General features: G+C 37.5%; 1 protein-coding gene across 1 annotated transcript in view; it reads left to right on the top strand.

Moving 5' to 3' along the window:
• Positions 1-1265: 1265 nt before the first annotated feature.
• COG6 (component of oligomeric golgi complex 6) overlaps positions 1266-18983 on the top strand; it is a 50049-nt gene continuing 32331 nt past the window's right edge. Inside the window, exons 1-7 of the mRNA XM_042838965.1 lie at positions 1266-1392; positions 2091-2234; positions 2789-2860; positions 3590-3648; positions 15364-15475; positions 17769-17851; positions 18072-18142. Coding sequence (XP_042694899.1) covers positions 1282-1392; positions 2091-2234; positions 2789-2860; positions 3590-3648; positions 15364-15475; positions 17769-17851; positions 18072-18142 — 652 coding nt within the window. The 5' untranslated portion in view covers positions 1266-1281. The remainder of the gene's footprint in view (positions 1393-2090; positions 2235-2788; positions 2861-3589; positions 3649-15363; positions 15476-17768; positions 17852-18071; positions 18143-18983) is intronic.

Below are 18983 nucleotides of genomic sequence, written 5' to 3'. Positions count from 1 at the left end.
TGTCCCAAAGTGTTCATCCAGTTGACTTAACAGGAAAATGTTTGCTGATGGACAGGGAAGTTAGTAAGAATGCCACGTGAAAAATTTGTGACTCTTAGAAACCATGTCACAGCAGCTGAGTTTTAGACGGTGACCTCATGTTTTTTGTTTTAAAATATTTTTTACAAAGAAAATGCCAGCCTGCAAATAATATCCATTTTAGAAAAAGTAAGGTTTTTATTTTTCATTTTTTCTTTATGGTGGTTGCATTTAATATTCCTAAAAGAGTAAAATAATAATAGCAATAATAATAATTCTCATCTTCTCTAGGGAACACAAGCACCCATAAACACATGCTTTTTCAAAATCCTATGGGTTATTGCATTAGCTAGAAGCATTGCAGCTCATGAAAGGAATTCTTGGAAAAATATGCTTCCAATAATGGAGAACTGGAAAGCAAAGACTGGATGCTTCAAAAGATAACACATGCACCAAATGCCAGAGAAAAACCTGTGTGGCTCCTTATATGTTTGTGGTATAATAACTTGTTGGATGAAAGTTGACAATGACTTTGACTAATCTGAAACTTGTGGTTCACATAGTGTCATAGAATCACAGAATGGATTGGGTTAGAAGGAACATCAAAGCCCATTCCCTGCCATGAGCAGTGCCACCCAGCAGCTCAGGCTGCCCAGGGCCCCATCCAACCTGGCCTTGAGTGCCTCCAGGGTTGGGGCATCCACAGCTTCTCTGGGCAGCTGTGCCAGCATCTCACCATCCTATTCAAGAAGTTCAAGTCCTTTTGAATTCAACATGTGTCTTCACTGTGTCAGTACATAACACAGATTAATACTGTTCGAATCTTTGTTCAATCTGGTGGCAGTATCCGATTTACAGTTGGGATGGGATCCTTCCAATAACAGATTTTTCTGTACGTGCTTAAATATCACGGCTCACATCTGCAGCTGTCATTGCGGGCTGTTTTACATCTTGATTTTAAGTTTTAAGCAAATTCCTGACGTGAAGCACTCAGTGTCATATCGATGTACCAGACCCAAGTCAGACCCCTGTGGGCACCACTCATCACCTGGACTGCTTTTTAAAGGTTAAAATTCTGAAGCTCCTCGGCAGCCTTTCAGAGCATTCGCTCCACAGCCCTCAGCTTCGGTGTGGAATTAGTTGCAGATGCTTTCCTCGCAGCTAAAGTAGGGCTCTGCGTCGGCACAAACACACACGGAACCAAAGCCCGGGGAGCGTGTTTCCGCGGGAGCCATTGAGCAGCACGCAGGCGGCCGGGCAGCCATGGCCGACACCGCTCCGCTGCCTTCGGCGGTTGCCCCTACGGGCCCGGGCATCAACCCGCTGTCCCGCAAGCTCAACAAGATCCTGGAAACGCGTCTGGACAACGACAAGGTGGGGCGGGCGGCGGGGCCGGGGCCTGCGGGCAGAGCCGGCCGAGGTGCCGCTCCCCGCGTCGCTGCGCAGCGCCGTGCGCTGAGAGAGGCTTGGAAGCAGCTCGTTCCGATGCAGCCCTGCGGAGGCTCAAAGCTCCGCTGTTAGGGCGCTTCCACAGCTTTACCTGATGTAGCTGCTTCGTAGCTGTGAATGAGACGTGCTTTGACCGATTTTTGTGATTAAAGCTATAATGAAAGTAAACAGAGTCACGTATTACGTTAAAAGAAATACTCGTAATTTTTTTTGTTATCTACTGACTGATCTAAAGGGTGCTGTCTTTGTTTGCTTGTTTTTCTCTAAAACCATAAAGAATGATAGAATCACAGAGTCATTCATGTTGGGAAAGACCACGAAGCTCATCCAGTCCGACCACCAACCCATCCCAGTGCCCACTGACCACGTCCCTCAGTGCCACCTCTACACCTCGCACGGTGTCTCCACCACCTCCGTGTGCAGCCTGTGCTGCTGCCTCGCTGCTCTTTCAGAGAATGATTTTGTCCTAATATCCAACCTGTACACTATCCAGCATAACACTGACATTTGCTCCAAAACCCCAAACTTGAGTTGGTTGCAGCCCATGTGATGTGCTTCTTTGTAACTTTCTCTCAAGTTAAAGGTTGTGGGTTGTTGTTTTTGTTTTGCTTTTCCCTTTTTAGGAGATGCTGGAAGCACTCAAGGCTCTCTCGACGTTTTTTGTTGAAAACAGTCTGCGCACCCGAAGGAACTTGCGTGGAGACATTGAGCGTCGGAGCTTGGCCATCAATGAAGAATTTGTCCACATATTCAAGCAAGTTAAAGAGGTAGCAGATTTACAGTTTGGTAGTTATTTTGCTCAAATAGAGACGTGTAATTTTAAAAAGCCCTGTCCAATCGTTTTGAAAACTTCCAGTAATGGGAATTCTGCCATAACCCTGGGGAGGTTGTTCCAGTGATGGATTATTCTCACTGTAAAAAAAGAAAATAAATTCTTTCTTTTATCAAGGGGAGATTCCTCCCAGTATATCTTGTGCCTGTTGCCCCTCATTTTCATGTGCCTGCTTGTGAAAGGAGTGCATCTATCCTCTCTGTAACTGCCCTCTACATGCAAGAATACTATGATGAGGTCCCCCTGAGCCTTTTCTCCAGAATGAAAAGACCAAACACCTTCAGTTATTCTTCAGAGGACAGGTTCTCCTGCCCTTTGATCAAATTTGCAGCTCTCACATCAGTTCTGAGTTGTGTTGACCTGAACTAGACATAGTACTCGATGTGTGATCTGCATGTTCCTAGTAACAGAGGAATGTCATTTTGGTGGGGTGAAAGTGGTCCTGGGCATGACATTCCTGCTTTGTTTCTGTTATTTGAACTTATTTAGGAGCTTGAGAGTATAAATGAAGATGTTCAAGCGATGAGCAGCTGCTGTGAAGATATGTCCAGTCGTTTGAAGGTAATGTATGAAGAAATGCACTTTGTTCTTTTAGGTTGTAACTGTTTTCTTTTGAAGTATAAATAGTTATTTTAGAAGATTAACAGTGACACTGATATATGACTGTTTTGTATTATGCAGTATTCAGATATTTCTTTTTTTCTTTAGAAAATGCATTGAGGAAATTATTTTACTTTCTTAGAACTTAACTTATTTGGAATGTAGCAATATACTTCTGAGAATATCAATTTTCATTTGTGTTTGAGAGGAGAGAAAATAGTTTGTTGGAGTGGATGTGTGAAAGATTAAAGCATTAACTATTTTGTGTATTATTGCATAAAATTTAAATTTATTCAGCCTTGCACACTGAGTAAAGCATGAATAGCATGTCCATGTATATAACTAAAACATACTTGTTAGAAATTATCATCTAACCAAAGAGTGAGAAAAATCAAGTCATCTTGATTCCACTGGTTTTGTTTCATAACATTGTCTCTCAGGAAGCCTCTTCATCCAAACCAAAGTGTGCAATTATGTATTTATATAATAATAAAAATATATACAGATGAAGTTGTTTTTTTTCATAGCTGAAATTTTGGAGAGTTAATAAACGTTACTAGCTTTTTGTGTTGAAGAGTATATGCTCTTTAAAATACTTAATTAGAAAGGTTTGGAAATATTATTTGTTTTAGAAGTTGTGTGGTACATTTTTAATGTTTGTATTCCTCATATACTTGATTCTAACTCTAGGCAGCAAAAGAACAAACCCAGGACTTGATAGTAAAAACCACAAAGCTCCAAGCAGAAAAGTACGTATGCCATCTTACTTATTTCTTGAAGGCTTGACAGTACTGATGTAATTTTATTTTAGATCTGGTTCTGCCTCTTCTATTTTTGTTTAGTGACTTTGCTTTTTTTGTGTCTGTACTTCTCTTTTTTGACACTGTGTTCGTAGTTCAATTTGAATAAAAATATAGAACTCAATTATTAAAGCAGGATACAAAGGTGAGAAGGCGTTAATACTTGTTGTCATAAAGATGGGCTTTGTAGAGAAAAGAGTTGTACTGTGTGCTCAGTATGGCTTTGCTTTGCCTACTGTCAATTGCTAACGTAAGTTAAATAATTTTATAACAGATAATGGACCTGCATGAGATCAAAATTCATTCAACTTCAGTGTTTATTTTGCATTTTGGGCATTTGGAATATACTATTTGATGTTAGTTAATGGATGAAAGCTTGTTTTTCAATTGTTTGAAGTTGTTTTTTTTTCTTGTTTAGTGTTCCAGTAGTGTAATGCCAATGACTGGTATTTTTTGTGTAATTCAGAGACATACAGAAATTTGATGCAAATGGACTGAAGTATCTTTTCTTTTTATTTGCTTTGAAATAAGGGCTTTCTCATGTTGCAGTGAAATGTTTTCTTGTTTTTTTTACGCAAAAGACAAGCGAACAGTGCCTATTTCTATATTTTAAGTGAATTCCTTCACCCTACAAATACATTAGTATAGGGAAGTTGTTGGTCATTATTTCAGTTTATTATTGTGGCATGATATTCATCTTTAAAGGAAGGACAGTCTAGGTTTAGACATTAAAAGGAAAGGGAGTAAGGGTGCAGGGGAGTGGGATTTGTGACCTTGGACTGATTCCTGTAGTGATGAAACCTTACTGAAGTATTTCAGCACTAAGCCTTGCATTAGTTCCACAGATTCTGTGATGGTGTTAATGCTCCATATCCATTGGAGATCACTCTGCTGTTCAGGGACTGACTGTGAGAAGAAAAGTTGAGTTATAACCTGCTTTGCCATCTTTGAAGTTAACTGTGAAATATATAAGTACTGTTTAATGAGCCTAACGTAGACCATTTTTCCCTTAGTTCTGCAGCCTCTTTGTGAAAGAGAAGATTTGTATTTTGCTCTTTTCAGTATTTTTATTAATAGGAAGAGGATAATAATAGCCTGTGACAGATTGGTGTAATTTTTAATGTTTCTGTGATTAAGGCATCTGGTTTTACAGCTTCAGCCTTTGTCAGTTTAGAAGAATGAATCTCTTTGCTTTATGAACTTTCTTCTAAAGATTATATATAGCTCACTGGAGATTAGAAACAGTTATTCCCAGTGATACATTCCTAGTAGAAATTATGACATCAGGTAGCTCTGGGTGCACTTTCAAAATTAGAGGGTTCGTATTGTGGACTTCAGTAGGAAGTGGAGTCTGATTGAATGTGAGATTGGAGTGTAACCTATCCATACTTTCATGTTGAATTACAATGACTTCTTGAAATTCAGTACTGGTTGATATAAAATGAAGGATTTAGCAAAGTCAAAGTTTAAGTAAATGAGCAGAAGTCAGTGCTTAGAAAATGTGTTACTTTGAGGTTGAGCATCTGAAGCAGTAAGGTCATCTATTTTTGTCTAGTCTCAAGAACAGGAAAGCTGTTTTGATTCCCTGTACTGAAGCAGAGTGGAGGGATACCAAGACCAATTCCAAATGCAGTATGTCTGATTGGTCTTAAAGTCATTAAAGGAGATTACGCAGAGCATACATCAGTAGTTCTACAGTATATTCCTTAAACAGTAGTTAACTTAAAAGACTTTCTGCAAATTTACCTCAAGAACACAGAACATTCTTCAAGCATAAGGAGAAGAAAAACGTTTGGAAGCAGCCTGTCTTTCATTCTGTGACTTAAGAGTGCACACATAGGCGAAATACCTTTTAAAAGGGTATTTTATAAGTACACTATGAAGTACTCACCATTGCAATCCAAACAGTATTTCTCATCTTTCACAGTTATGGCTATGGAAGACTCATAGTGCCATCTATTAACAAGGTTAGCTGTTTTTCCTGGCTAAAATTTAGACAAAATAATTTTATTTATTTGTTTTGTCAACAACCTTTTGAGAAGGTTGTTTTGTTCTATGTGGTTCATTTGAGTAATCTTTTCTTTTGACACATTCAGTGATTGTTTACTTTTATGCACTGCTTTGGTTTGAATCAGGCAAAGGAAGAGGTCTCTGCTGTCAAATGCTAGGGGTTTTCTTGAAAAGCTGAAATCTTGCTTACAGGCAGCCAAATACACATTCCTTTGGATTAATAATGACATTACTCAGTCAACAAAGGAGTACAGGTAGGACACTGCTGCTTCTGGGTTTGTCCTAAAATGCTGATTGAAATGCAGAGAAGATGAAAGCTGGGCCCATTCAAAACCAGGACAGCTGAAGCAAGAGTCTGGAGAAGGAATGGTCAGTTCAGAAGGCAGCAGAAATTGCTGAAGATAACTTTTTTTTTTAGAGAGATTCCTGTAGTAATGAAGAGATCTCTTACTTTGCTGTGAAAGTTACAGAATGCATCTGCAGATTTCATCAGGCCCAAATTTCTGTTTCTACTCTGTGGTCCTGCCAACTGTTTTGTAATAAGCTTTTCACAGGAAAACATCAGTTACTTGGAAATTCCTTGAACGTTTAGGATAATGAGAATTTGTATTAAAATAGATCTAGTATAGTAGATTTTTCTCTGCAGTTTTTAATTTTAACATTAAGGTTTTTTTTTCAGAACCAAATTGAATTTTATGGCCACCATATTTGTGATTTACTTTTTCTAAGCTCTTAAAATGAGCGGTTGAGAATGAAATGTTTTGAAACATTGCCCTGAAAAATAAAATTAATTATGTAGAAATAATTATGTTATTTTTTCACATAAGTTATGTTCTTCTTTTTCCCACTGGTAGTTAATGAACGTTTCGTAACAGCAGAGGTAAGACTTTCTGTCATTTTGCTGAACCAGTTCTTTACAGTATCCTTAAGGAAAATTATTTTGACCCAGCCCTTTTCACTGAGTTCTATGTTAAGCCCTGATGTTTTTTTTATCTTTTTAGCCATTTTAGATTTAATAACTTCAAAAATTATCCTATACAAGATTTGCTATTGATGGAAAAAATAATATCTTCCATGATGGCTGGCTTTCATCTGATTTATTTCAGCAGCCTAGGTTGGAAGTGTTTCTTTTTTGATTTCTTTCAGTGTTCTTAAACTGAAGGGAGACAGTAAACTTCCAGATATATTTCATGCATTTAAGGTTGCTGGGGATTTACCTTTTAAAAACCATCTAATTTTGGTCTCTGACTGAAAATGGGCTGATACCTTTACTCTCATAATCTGATGAAATCAGCAAGTTAGTTATGTTAGGCAAGTATTGAGTTAGAAGTCCACTTTTTAATCACTTCCCTTTGCTTTCTAAGAACAAAGTTGTGTGTGCAGTGACTGTTAGCTCTGGCCTTGATCAAAGATCTCATCTTTCTGTAGTTTTAATAGTTTTCAGTGAATGACAGGTGGAACCTCTGCCTTCTGTAAATCTTCTTCATGCCTTGTGAGACATAAATGTAGTTCAAAGGCATTTGCTTACATCAAACTGTAATTAGGGAACCGAATTGGCACTACAAATCAGGGAGGGTTAAGTCTTTTTAACTGAGGACATTCATTCTTCTAGGTATACAAACCAAATATCAAAAGTAAGCATTGAAATAGTAAGTTAACTGTTTTCTTAAGCTGCAAAGGTGTGTTGGTTTTTTTTTTCCCCATGTGGCATGCTCCCCATGAGCCTGCATAATGCGTTTTGGTGTTGTTGGTTTGGTTTGATTTATTTTCCCCAAGATTAGCATAAAGAATAATATTTTCTAAAGTGCAAAGTGGCCACAGAAGCTTGAGTATGAGGATGAGTATTGTAAATCAGATTACTTGTTGTGCTTCCATTCTTGCCAGGTGTTTTTTCTCTCCTGCAGTATTTGCAGAGAGGTGGCTGTGTCTGTGTCAGTGGTTCTGTGCAGGGGTTGATTTATTATGCTCACTTTTTATTGTTTGTACTGTTTTACTGCTATTACTAGATGTACTCCAGGATAATTTTCATGTTTCTAAGCTTCTTACCTGAGCTCATCAGTGTTTCTTCTAGTCTCTTGGATCTGTGGTTTGAAGATAGGATACTGCAGGTATACTGCTCTATAGGTAGTGAGCTATTAGGGCCCTTCCTATGTTGACAAAGCATATGGTTAAGACCCTAGGTCATATGATTGAGGAAGAAAGTAAGATGCTTGTCTCAGATTTTAGCTAAAACTTTTGCCTTCTCAAATTGTTGCTTTTCAGCATTGCTTTTCTCATAATTTAGTCTGTGAGCTTTAGTCTTGACTTGGCATAAATGCTCACTAGATGATATCACTTAAATTATGGGAAGGAAATATCTCTTGTTAATCACATTGCATTTTTATATTTGGTAATATGCCAGTGTTGTTGAGACTTTTTTTGGTCATTTATGTTGCTTGTTCTGAATTTCTCTTCCCTGTGAAGACAAGTTAATAATAGCTGTATTGTATGTTAAAAGCAGAGCAGTTGGCTTTGATGTTATTATTGAAGTGATGTAATTTGGTTAGTGTAGAAACTGGTGGTTTTTTTTCTGCTGTACTTAAAAATTGAGACTTAAAGTAACTTGTTAGGACCTCGTGTTAAATAATGCGGTACAAACAATTTAACCCATCCATCTGTAACATAAGATTGATTTATAGATGGTTTGTAATGTAGAGTGTTAAACAGAATGTTTGCTCCGTTGTATTCCATAACAAACTTTGATAATAAAGAAGAACTGAGGTAGTTAATTTAGACAGTTTCTGTGAATTGCTAAAGATCCATTTCAGTATCTTCAGTAGATTTCTGTACATTTACTTGAGCACTCTAATATTGCTTTAGGGTTGCATTAGGCTTTCTGTGCCTAATGTATGCTGCTGCTTAAGATGTGTGGGATTTCATATTCCCTTCTCTAACAGGCAACAGAAAAAGGATGTTGCTCCTTGGCGTGTGATTTTTTTGGTAAAAGCATTCCATGACTCATCAGTTCTCTTGCTGTAACTGAGTTTAATTCTTTTTGCTTCAATCTGTTTTAATTGAATGACACTGAGACATGCTCTTCATTTAAATTCAACAACCGCAGCTCTTGGAGTTGGGTGAGTGATTTGAGTGTCAGCGCAGTGCTCAATACGAGGTCAAAAGTCTTAGGAAAGATGTTTCTCAGGGAACATCTGCTATAGCACAGATCTTTCATGCTCGTCTCTTGGTGGTGCTTTTCCATTTTCTTCTCTTTTCTGTTTTCAGAAACAACTTTCATCAGTCAGTTTGGAAATGATTCAGGAAGCTCAGCAGTATTTGTAGCAGGTTAGAGAGGTATGCTTGCATCAGCATCTGCTGAGAAAACTGGTGATCTGGTGGCTCGTGTTAATGAGATGTATTTCATGTCCTGACCTTTGGGAACTTGTAATTATGTTTATTCCCGTGAAAATACTTCATGAGAAAAAAGCAATGATTGCCTGAACTGAATTACAATTCAGGGGGTTGAGAGTGAGCATTTTTGAAATCGTGAGGCTGATTTTTCGTTCCTGATTTGTGCCATAGTAAAGCATAGGTAATAGGCCATAACACAGGCATCAAAGCAGCAGTAATGGATCTGAAAAAAAAAAAAAAAAAAAAAAAAAAAAAGCCCTAATTTGTCACATTGTAGCCTTGAAGAACAAAGGGGGAAAAAAAAGCTTTATTTCCTACCTGCTCTTCTACCTGGCAACCCTGTATTGTCATGAAGCATGAATTTCTCTTGATCAGTGTGGAGTGGGGCACGGACTCGCAGATTGAGACATATTCCTTGTAAGTGCATTATTTTGTGATAGCATTTCTGTCTGGTGCTTGTCTGATCAGCACATCGAAGAACAGAGAGCTCACGGTCTTCTCTGGAAATTGATTTTGGTTCTTTGTTATTTTTCTAATATCTAATTTAGCACTCCTTAGTAAGCTCTGATCTTATTCCAAGTCAATACAGGGAGCAGTATATTTTTTTAATGTCTTTAGCAACATTTTAGAATTTGATGACAGATTTGAAAACCAGACTCAGAAGGCCAATTTTGAATGTCTTTGTGTCAGAATGTGTAAAAGATATACTGAGATGTCAGTTTGTTTAATGCAACAGTATCAGCTCTCTTAACCCCTACAAAATGCAAAATGATCCATCTACTGAAAGCATGCCATTTTTTAACCTAATCTCTGTCTACAGGGACATCTTAACCATTGCTAAGCACTGATTTCCCTAGCAAGCATATAGATTAAGTGACTGCTTGGAAGTCCTGTGTGTAAAAATCTTATCCAGACTATTCTGTAAATAAAGGTGATGTACACAGAAACCTTATGGTATTACTCAGTAGATACATACTGAGTAGATATTAGGAAGAAATTCTTTACTATGAGGGTGGTGAGACACTGGAACAGGTTGCCCAGAGAGGCTGTGGATGCCCCATTCCTGGAAGCATTCAAGGCCAGGCTGGATGGGGCTGTGAGCAACCTGGTCTAGAGGGAGGTGTCCCTGCCTATAGCAGGGGGTTGGAATTAGATGAGGTCTCTTCCAAACCAAACCATTCTGTGATTCTACTGTGAATGCATTTACAGCATGTTAAATTTTTCATTCTAGTGTTTAATAATCTGTCTTTTTGACAAGGTTTGAATTGTTTCAGTGCAATTAGTACCTTCTGTTGCTGAACTTCTGAATTAGCCTGCTTTTGTTTTGTTTTTTTTATCTGTTTGTTTTTAGAGTGGAGTGTATCACGTAGCGTAGCTGTTGCATTGCAGGATTGCTCTCTTCACTTATAGGGACTTCAAATGAGAGAAACCAAAGTTCAAGTCCACTTTTCTGCTGTCATATCTCATTTACATAATGACTTTCATAAACTTGTCAGTCGTTCAGCATAGAAGTACTTAATTACTTTGTGTTTTGTACTTGCTGCTTACCTCAAAAGCTTGTTCTTTCCTATTAAAAGCCTTTTCTTAATATCAACCTAATTCTTAGGTGGAGCACCGTTAAGCCTCCTCTCATAAGAAAAGGTTCATCATTCCCATGGTCATCCCACTGCCTCAGGTCTGATGGGAGTCCATTGTTCTTGAACACAGGTGGTCAGGATAATGATGTTTTCCAGATGAGGTCTTACAAAAGCTTTCTGTAATCATGATGTTATTTTCCTTTATCCTGGGAATACATTAGGCAATTCACTGTTTTTTTTTTTACTATATATTTTTTTTTTTTTAAAACTGTAGCAGAAAATGAAATAATTGAATTCTGTGGTGGAATTGGTCACCAAATACCTTCTCATAATGTTTGCGTTCTCTTTTTTTTTTAAAACATGTGTGTTTGACATGGTTTTTTGCTTGGAAAAGAGAATGTTCCAGAGGGACCTCATTGTGGCCTTCCAGTACTTGAAGGGAGCATATGAACAGGAGGGGGAATGGCTGTTTATGGGAGTAGAGACATAGAACAAGGGGGAATGGTTTTAAACTGAGACAGGGGAGGTTTAGGGTAGATATGAGGAGGAAGTTTTTCACACAGAGTGTGGTGATGCACTGGAACAGGTTGCCCAAGGAGGTTGTGGATGCCCCATCCCTGGAGGCATTCAAGGCCAGGCTGGATGTGGCTCTGGGCAGCCTGGTCTGCTGGTTGGTGACCCTGCACATAGCAGGGGGGTTGAAACTGGATGAGCATTGTGGTCCTTTTCAATCCAGGCCATTCTATGACAGCCAAAATATAATATAAAAATTTCTTCTACAAATGTTTATTTTTATTTTTGCAGCTGGTACTTGTTTTTAAAAACAGTTTCTTGTATAGAAATGTTTTGTTATCTTTTAAATGTACCTTCTGCAAAAACCATAACAGAAAAATAACTTCTCCAGTTCCTGGTGAGGGTCATTTATAGATATTCATTGAAGCTGGTTGTTTTTTGAGTTAAAATGACTATAAATGTTTCTCTTTGAGGCTTTAAAAATGAGAATATTGAATCCTCAGTAATGTGAACTAAAAGTGCTTTCAGAAAGTTGTGCTTTCACTCTTCCTAACTAAAGGGCACTAGCAGATTTTTATGGTATACATGGTGGTGAAATAGAGTTAAATTTTGGAGAAGTCTGTTTCTCCTTCACCTCCTTTTCAGCTGTCTAGGTGATAATCCTAGCAAACAGTGTGCGTTTGTATTTAGTTCAAGTGAAAAGTGCGTGAAGTGCATGGTTTTCCCAGCCCTTTTGAGTTCTCTTGCAAAAGAATTCTGTCTCCGTGGTAACGATTAAAACTGGGGAAATTGCTCTTTGTTGGAGTCCTGTCCCCTATCCAAGCTCAAAATGTTTACCAGTGCTTGGTGCTTTCCTGCTTTGCATCAGTTCTGTGTTTCCATGATCTGTTAGTTTTGTTATTTTCAAGGATAATGTTGATAAAGGGGAAAAAGGAAAATAACCTATTCTGAGATACCAGCACAGTTTTGCCTTCTCATCCGCTATACTGCGCTTCCTGAGAACACAGTTCAGAAATGATGAGGTTGGCATGAAGGGCCGTGGGTCTTGAGATGTCTGATTCTATGCAGGTGCTGACTGCTGTGAGCTGTGTGCAAAACAGCCTTACTCCAGCTTTTCTTGCTTCATTTTGATCAGTCATCTTCTAGAAAATAGGATCCCTTCCTCACACAGATGGATAATCAAAGTTTATTAACCTGGTAACCTGTTTTTTGAAACTGAACTTGATTAGCTTGTTTAAATTTCATATCCTTTCTACAGAGCCCAAATGAAATAGCTTTATTAAAAGTGGAAGATGTGCTTTTAGATTTAGGATAGAAGCTTTTGCCACTCTGGCTATCTTGAGACGAATAGATTGAACACTGCTGCCACCTTGAGGGAGTTGTTTTATGTTACGTTGTGTTGGAATTTAATACACTGACTCTGAAGGGGACCTACAAGAAAGCTGGAGAGGGATTTTCTATAAGGACATGCAGTGACCGGACAAGGGGAAATGTCTTTAAACTGGAAGAGGGTGGGTTTAGAGTAGATATTACGAAGAACTTTTTTACTGTGAGGGTGGTGAGACACTGGAACAGATTGCCCAGAGGGGCTGTGGATGCCCCTTCCCCAGAAGCATTCAAGGCCGGGCTGGATGGGGCTTTGAGCAACCTGGTCTAGAGGGAGGTGTCCCTGCCTATAGCAGGGGGTTGGAACTAGATGGTCTTAAAGGTGCCTTCTAACCCAAACCATTCTATGATTCTATTCTGTGACTCTTTTATGTGAGCAAATTATTTCAAGGGTACAGAGTGGGCCAGTGAGCAATTATAGTTGTTGTCCAGAGACACAGCTATAGATGAAAACAGCTTAAAAGCATGATTTTTGATGGAAAATTGCTTTTTGTTACAGGAAAAAAAAAAAAAAAGTGGAAGGGCTATGTAGAGTGAGGACTTACAGAAGGTTGGTGAGTTAGTTGTGAAGTCTTCTGCAATTGCTAATTGTTTATTTTCATAACCATATAAGTAAATGGGGCACAGAATCCCAGAGCTGATTAATAGATATGTTTTTTGTATAAATAATAATAATTATTATTATATATTATAAATAATTATATTTCTCTGTGCGTTATTCTTTGGAATTCTACAACCTTAATTCCAACAAATCTTCAAAGTAAAGTGAAAAAGAAACAAAACCCTGGTCTGTCTGCTCTAATGCATTTCTTGAAATAGACTTTACCCTTCCTCAGTTCGGTGAAGGTATGCAGGCTACTGCTGAAAGATCCTATGAAAATAGCATTAAAAAAATCTGAAGATGAGCAAGAATAGTAAATGGAAATCTTTTGTAAGGGCAATTAAAATTTCCTTATGCTCAGAGGGTACACAGGTTCTAAGTCTTTACATCCCACTTGTTCCTGTGCTAATGGGAGATAATATTTCTGTAAATAAAAGCAAAGGTCTTGCGTTTGTTTTCTCCAACTTCCTTCCTACCTTCTTTGTCTTCCCTACAGGAGAGAGTATCTAATGTAAGTCTACTTAGCTTTGTAGTTAAATATAAAATAGAGGTTTCTGTCATGAGAGAGGAGAGCAATTGAATAAAGATAATTCACTGAATTACACTGGTGATTATTTCAATCAAATCCATTGCTGGTGACATTGATGGATTAGAATTCCTCATCACAATAGTGTGGAAGAGGAATGTGCTGCTAAGAGCACCATCATTTGATGGAACTTGAAGCATCCATGCCTGATTTTCAATTTTGGTAGCTAAGTCATAAGCATGTAGGACTTTTAAACATTGTGGAGCTGCCAGTGTAAAGTGTTAACAGTGATATTGCTGTAGGACCCATGTAAAACCTAACATGTCATTTAAAGGTGTGGAATTAAAGCATGCGAGGTTTTGATTTTCTATTTTGTTTACATTTTTTCTGTGTGACTTCAGAAATACAGGGCTTTTTTTTTTTTTTTTTTTTTTTTTTTTTAATTATTCACCTCAAATTTAATAAACAAACAAACTGTTTGGGATTTCATATTCCTGTCCTCGTTGTTGAGTATGCTGGAGTATTGACAACTGCAGAATGTTTTATCTGACCTCTAAAAGGGTTTGTGGAGCTGCAGGGTAGGAAGGTTATTTAAGTCTGCAGCAGGGATGCCTGTTTTCTGTGCTTCTTCAGCTTAGTGCAGCCCAGACACCAGAGCTGGGTAACATAGAAGTAGCAAATAAGTAAAAACTTAATTTTCAAGCTTTAATCTTGCAAGGAAACTTAATTACAGCAGTCAGTTTTAGAAGTGTATTTGTCTGCCTTACCACTGTATAATAGCAGTGTATTTATCTTGTAGTAATTACACTGGAAGCTGAAATGGTCTTAAAGTAATAACTGAGTCCTGTTCCTCTACAGATAACTAAATCAGTGTCTTGATGTCTAGAAAAAAAATATGCCTATTTCATGGAATGCTGTGTGTGCTCAAACCACAGTTTAAGCAGTTTTTCTGTTGGTATTGGAATTCCAAACTCTTCCTGTGGAATAAAGCTAGATTTGAGTCCTTGTGTGGTTGTAAGGTGTGTGATGGAAGACACCTGTAATAAATACACAAATAAATAAATAAAAATGCTGCCCATGAGAGATGGCATTTGCATATTACATCCCTGCTGTGTTTATTTCAGGAAGGGTAATCAACAAGACAATTAGCCATTAGTCTTGATTGCTTGTGAGATTAGTAACATTGTATCCCATCTGTATATTGTTAAACAGAAATGCACCCTTCTGTAGAAAACTGGATGAATGGAATGATGGTTTTCTTGTTTTGGATTCTACAGCTTTTTATGTCTTTCTGAGAACAGGAGCTTAAAACTCATTCTTTCCAGGATGAATTGGAAAGGAGATGATTGCAGTCATTAAATTGTTCAAGTACAAAGTATCTGGATTAGATCATTTCTGATACAAACGTGGAAGGGATATTTCTGAAAGAATGTATTAGTTCTCAGATATGTTAACTTTACATTGTTTTTGTTCACTAATGTATGCAAGGTAATGGAAAATTGTACATAAAGATGCGACTCGAGTGTTTGATGGCAAAAATGTACTATTAGAATTTAATAGCATTGGTTTCTAGTGCTTATTATATTTGCAGGAGTATGAATATGCAAAATGAATCGGAGATGAGCATTAACGGCTAATGTCCTTTTCACTGTGTTTTATTGCAGTCAGAGACTAGAAATGAAAGCGCAAGTTGCAGATGCGTTCATAGCAAAATTCCAACTGACACCAGATGAAATGAACCTCCTTCGAGGCACGAAAGATGAGCCAATTACTGAGGTAACTCACTGAACATTAAAAGCTTTGCCCCGAACTAAAATGTAAAAACATCCTAACTGAATTGTACATGAGATCTTATTAGTAGTTTCATTTTTTTATGGAGGAATGTACCTTTTAACGCAGTACTGAATTTCTGATGAGTTTGAAATGTGTGATGAAAGATTCTGATTGCAAGAAAGAAAACCAGCATTGAAGTCTAGTTTGCATATTGAGTTTCAGAAGCAATGAGAGCCGTTGTGTATTCCTGCACTTCAAAAAAACCTTCATGGAGCCTCAGTTTTCAGCAAAGATGTTTTAAAACTACTACATGCTCAAATAAAGCAAATGAGAAATTAATGTCCTTCAATACTAAGTAGCACTGCTCTTGTGTGTGTGTGATAGGACAAGGGGGAGTGGTTTTAAACTGAAACAGGGGAGGTTTAGGTTAGACATTAGGAGGAAGTTCTTCACGCAGAGGGTGGTGATGCACTGGAACAGGTTGCCCAAGGAGGCTGTGGATGCCCCATCCCTGGAGGCATTCAAGGCCAGGCTGGATGTGGCTCTGGGCAGCCTGGTCTGGTGGTTGGTGACCCTGCACACAGCAGGGGGTTGAAACTGGATGATCAGTGTGGTCCTTTTCAACCCCAGGCCATTCTGTGATTCTGTGTGTGGGTGTGCGTGTAGGTATGTATGTATCAGTATATATATATATACTGAATATATGTATGTGTATTCATATGTATATATATATTTATTATTCAGTAACTTGGATCAATATAATGTGGAGCTTTCTCTTTATTATTTTGTTGATGAAGCTATTAGGTGCTGATTCGCTTTCAGCCACCATTCAGAGCAAGTTTTTGAAAAAGTTCATTTTTTTGGTAAGGCAGCTTATTGTTCTGCAGTACCAGCAAACTGAATAATGAGAGAACTGAGTATACTTAATAGATTTTTTTATTGTAGTTGCATAGAAACCTTCACTTAAATGCAGACTACCTGCTGAGACATAGTATCTCATTCCCCCAGGCATCCTGTTCCCAGTTCAAGTATTATTGAAGACGTGAAAACAGATAACCATAAACAATGCTAATGAAAGCATAAATGGAATCTGTTAAATGGTTGTGCACTTCAGTAATTGCTGTATGCTTTTGTACCAACTATTATAATGAAATAACCTTCGGGTTTCTAAAAAGCACATTGCAAGGAAGAATGATAGCAACGCTGTGCTATTTACTGAGTGATTGGTTTGCAGCGGAGCAAGGATTAATCCTTTTGATACTTTGACCTAAAAAATGTGCAGAAGTAACAGAATCATCTCAGTGCTACTGAAGTTGCAAACTTCAGTAATAAAGTTTCAAGCTTACTGGTTGATTGTAGCTTAAGTAAAAAGCACAGACTTTGAAGTCAGACTTTGGTTTTGGGGAGATTTTATATGTATGTTTCTGGGTTTTTGTAAATACATGATCTTCAACACAGTTGTTGCAAGACAGTGTGTTAAGTCAATTGACTGTTTTTCTTAAAATACGTAATTTTATATGACTTGAAAGAGAATGGAACTCTTCTGAGGCAAAGTGTATTCAAGTCGCAAAAGAATCAGTTACATCTCAATCTCTGGTCTCCTTTATAATGTTGGAAAGGACTTTGTAATGAGACCTGTTGAATAATGATAGTAGATTTCCATTAATGCTTTAAAATACTAACAAAATAACCTTCTTGCTCCAACCTCAATGTCTTCTAGAAGTTTTTTTTTCTTCACTACTGTTGATATTTTATTTGAGATGGAAAGGTTACACTGGAAATCCTGGCTTTAGTATGTTGTAAAGGCGTAATTTTTCTTAGGAGTTGTTACCTTATTATATGAAAACAAAACATAAACATAATGTAATCATTGTGCTTTATGGTGTTTCACTTTACTCCTTAGTTGCTAGTGTTAATAAGGGGATGATAGTGCAACCTGTAGTAATACCCTAAAAATCTCCCAAAATTGGTACTAAATGTAGAATGTATGCTTAGTACCTATGAGACAGGTTGAAAACGCATCTTGGTGGCTATTTAAGAAAAAAAAAAAAAAAAAATTCTTGCAAAAAGGAGTGATGCAATGGGAGAGAAAAATGTCACGAGGCTATTAAGATGGAATGAAGGATGAGAAGCAGCAGGGAAGCTTAGATTTACAAGCAGCACTTGGAACACAGACCTGCAAGGAACATGAAAATGAAATTAAAAGCGAGAGTATAAATTGCAAGAGGTGTGAATGAGAACTTGCTTTTTTTTTAAAAAAAAAAAAACCTTGTGTTTATTGAATTTATTGGTTTAGGACTTTTTCAAGGCTTTGGGAAGAGTAAAACAAATTCATGATGATGTCAAGATTCTCCTCCGGACAAATCAGCAAAGGGCTGGGTGAGTGTTACTGAAATGCAAGATAACCTTTGCTAATTACAAACAAAAGCTACAGCAGGGTCTCGTTCTTTACTTCTCGTGACCTTATGGATTATTTCACATCAAAGTGAAGAACAGTAATACCTTTACATGTTCATACTTTGAATATTGGTACTTTTTATATGTTTCTGGTAGCACTGCCTAGAATAGTGTTTGCAAATAAAAATTTTTTATCTTGTAGCTTGGAAATTATGGAACAGATGGCTTTACTGCAAGAGACATCTTATGAGCGGCTTTACAGATGGACTCAAAGTAGGACTGCCATTCTTTTATGTGTTTGAAGATGATGATGATGATTCTTTTAATTCTTTGATGTGGATTGAACTCAGCAAAAACCTTTTCCATGCTTTGAGTTTCATTCTTACTGAAAGATTTGTCTAAAAGCTAGCTTTTATGAACTAATTACGGTCAGATAACAAATTACAGTCAGATAGTCAAAGGAAATTAAGTGTATTGCATTTTAGTTTCTCACAGATCACAAGAAAGTTCTGTTTTTTGAGAAGTGGCTTATTACTTAAAAACAAACAAAACCAACCTATTTTATTAGGATGCTCTTCTGAATCACTATAGGTGATTTATTTTTTTTTTCACGTGATCTGGATCCAAGCATCGGTGTTAGATGTCACACCTAAATAGTGTAAAATGTAGATGCTTTTAAATTACTTTGGTCAAGACACTGTCAGCAAAAGGTGTGCGAAAAGCTAGTGCAAAGGGAGATGAAATTTGTTAGCTGTTCTTCAGTTGGTACTGAAGTCTGAGATAGTGGTTGCAGTTTCATCCTAACAAAGATTCAGTATTATTATGCTGTTATGTGTTTTAGTTTATGTGATTTCGACATTCCTGCATGGGCTTTGCAAGATTATCTAGTTATGTCATTAAAGTGAAAGCAAAAACAGAGAAACAAAAAACCCTCACAGCTTGGTTAAATGCTTGCTCCATTTTTTTCTCAGTGATTTATCTGGGATGTGTCAATCTCTTACAAAGAAGCCTGACAGAATTTTCATGGTTGAATGATTTAACGTTTGTATGTGGGTGCAAGCAGATAATAAGCTTTCTTTAATTTTTACTTTTGTTGAGATTTGTGATGGACATC

Source organism: Centrocercus urophasianus, unplaced genomic scaffold, assembly GCF_019232065.1.
Source record: "Centrocercus urophasianus isolate 14NV4802_14NV808 unplaced genomic scaffold, USGS_Curo_1.0 seq_9, whole genome shotgun sequence".
Lineage (NCBI taxonomy): Eukaryota > Metazoa > Chordata > Aves > Galliformes > Phasianidae > Centrocercus > Centrocercus urophasianus.
The sequence above is the reverse complement of the archived record's forward strand: the minus strand, read 5'-3'. Positions and strand labels throughout refer to the sequence as shown.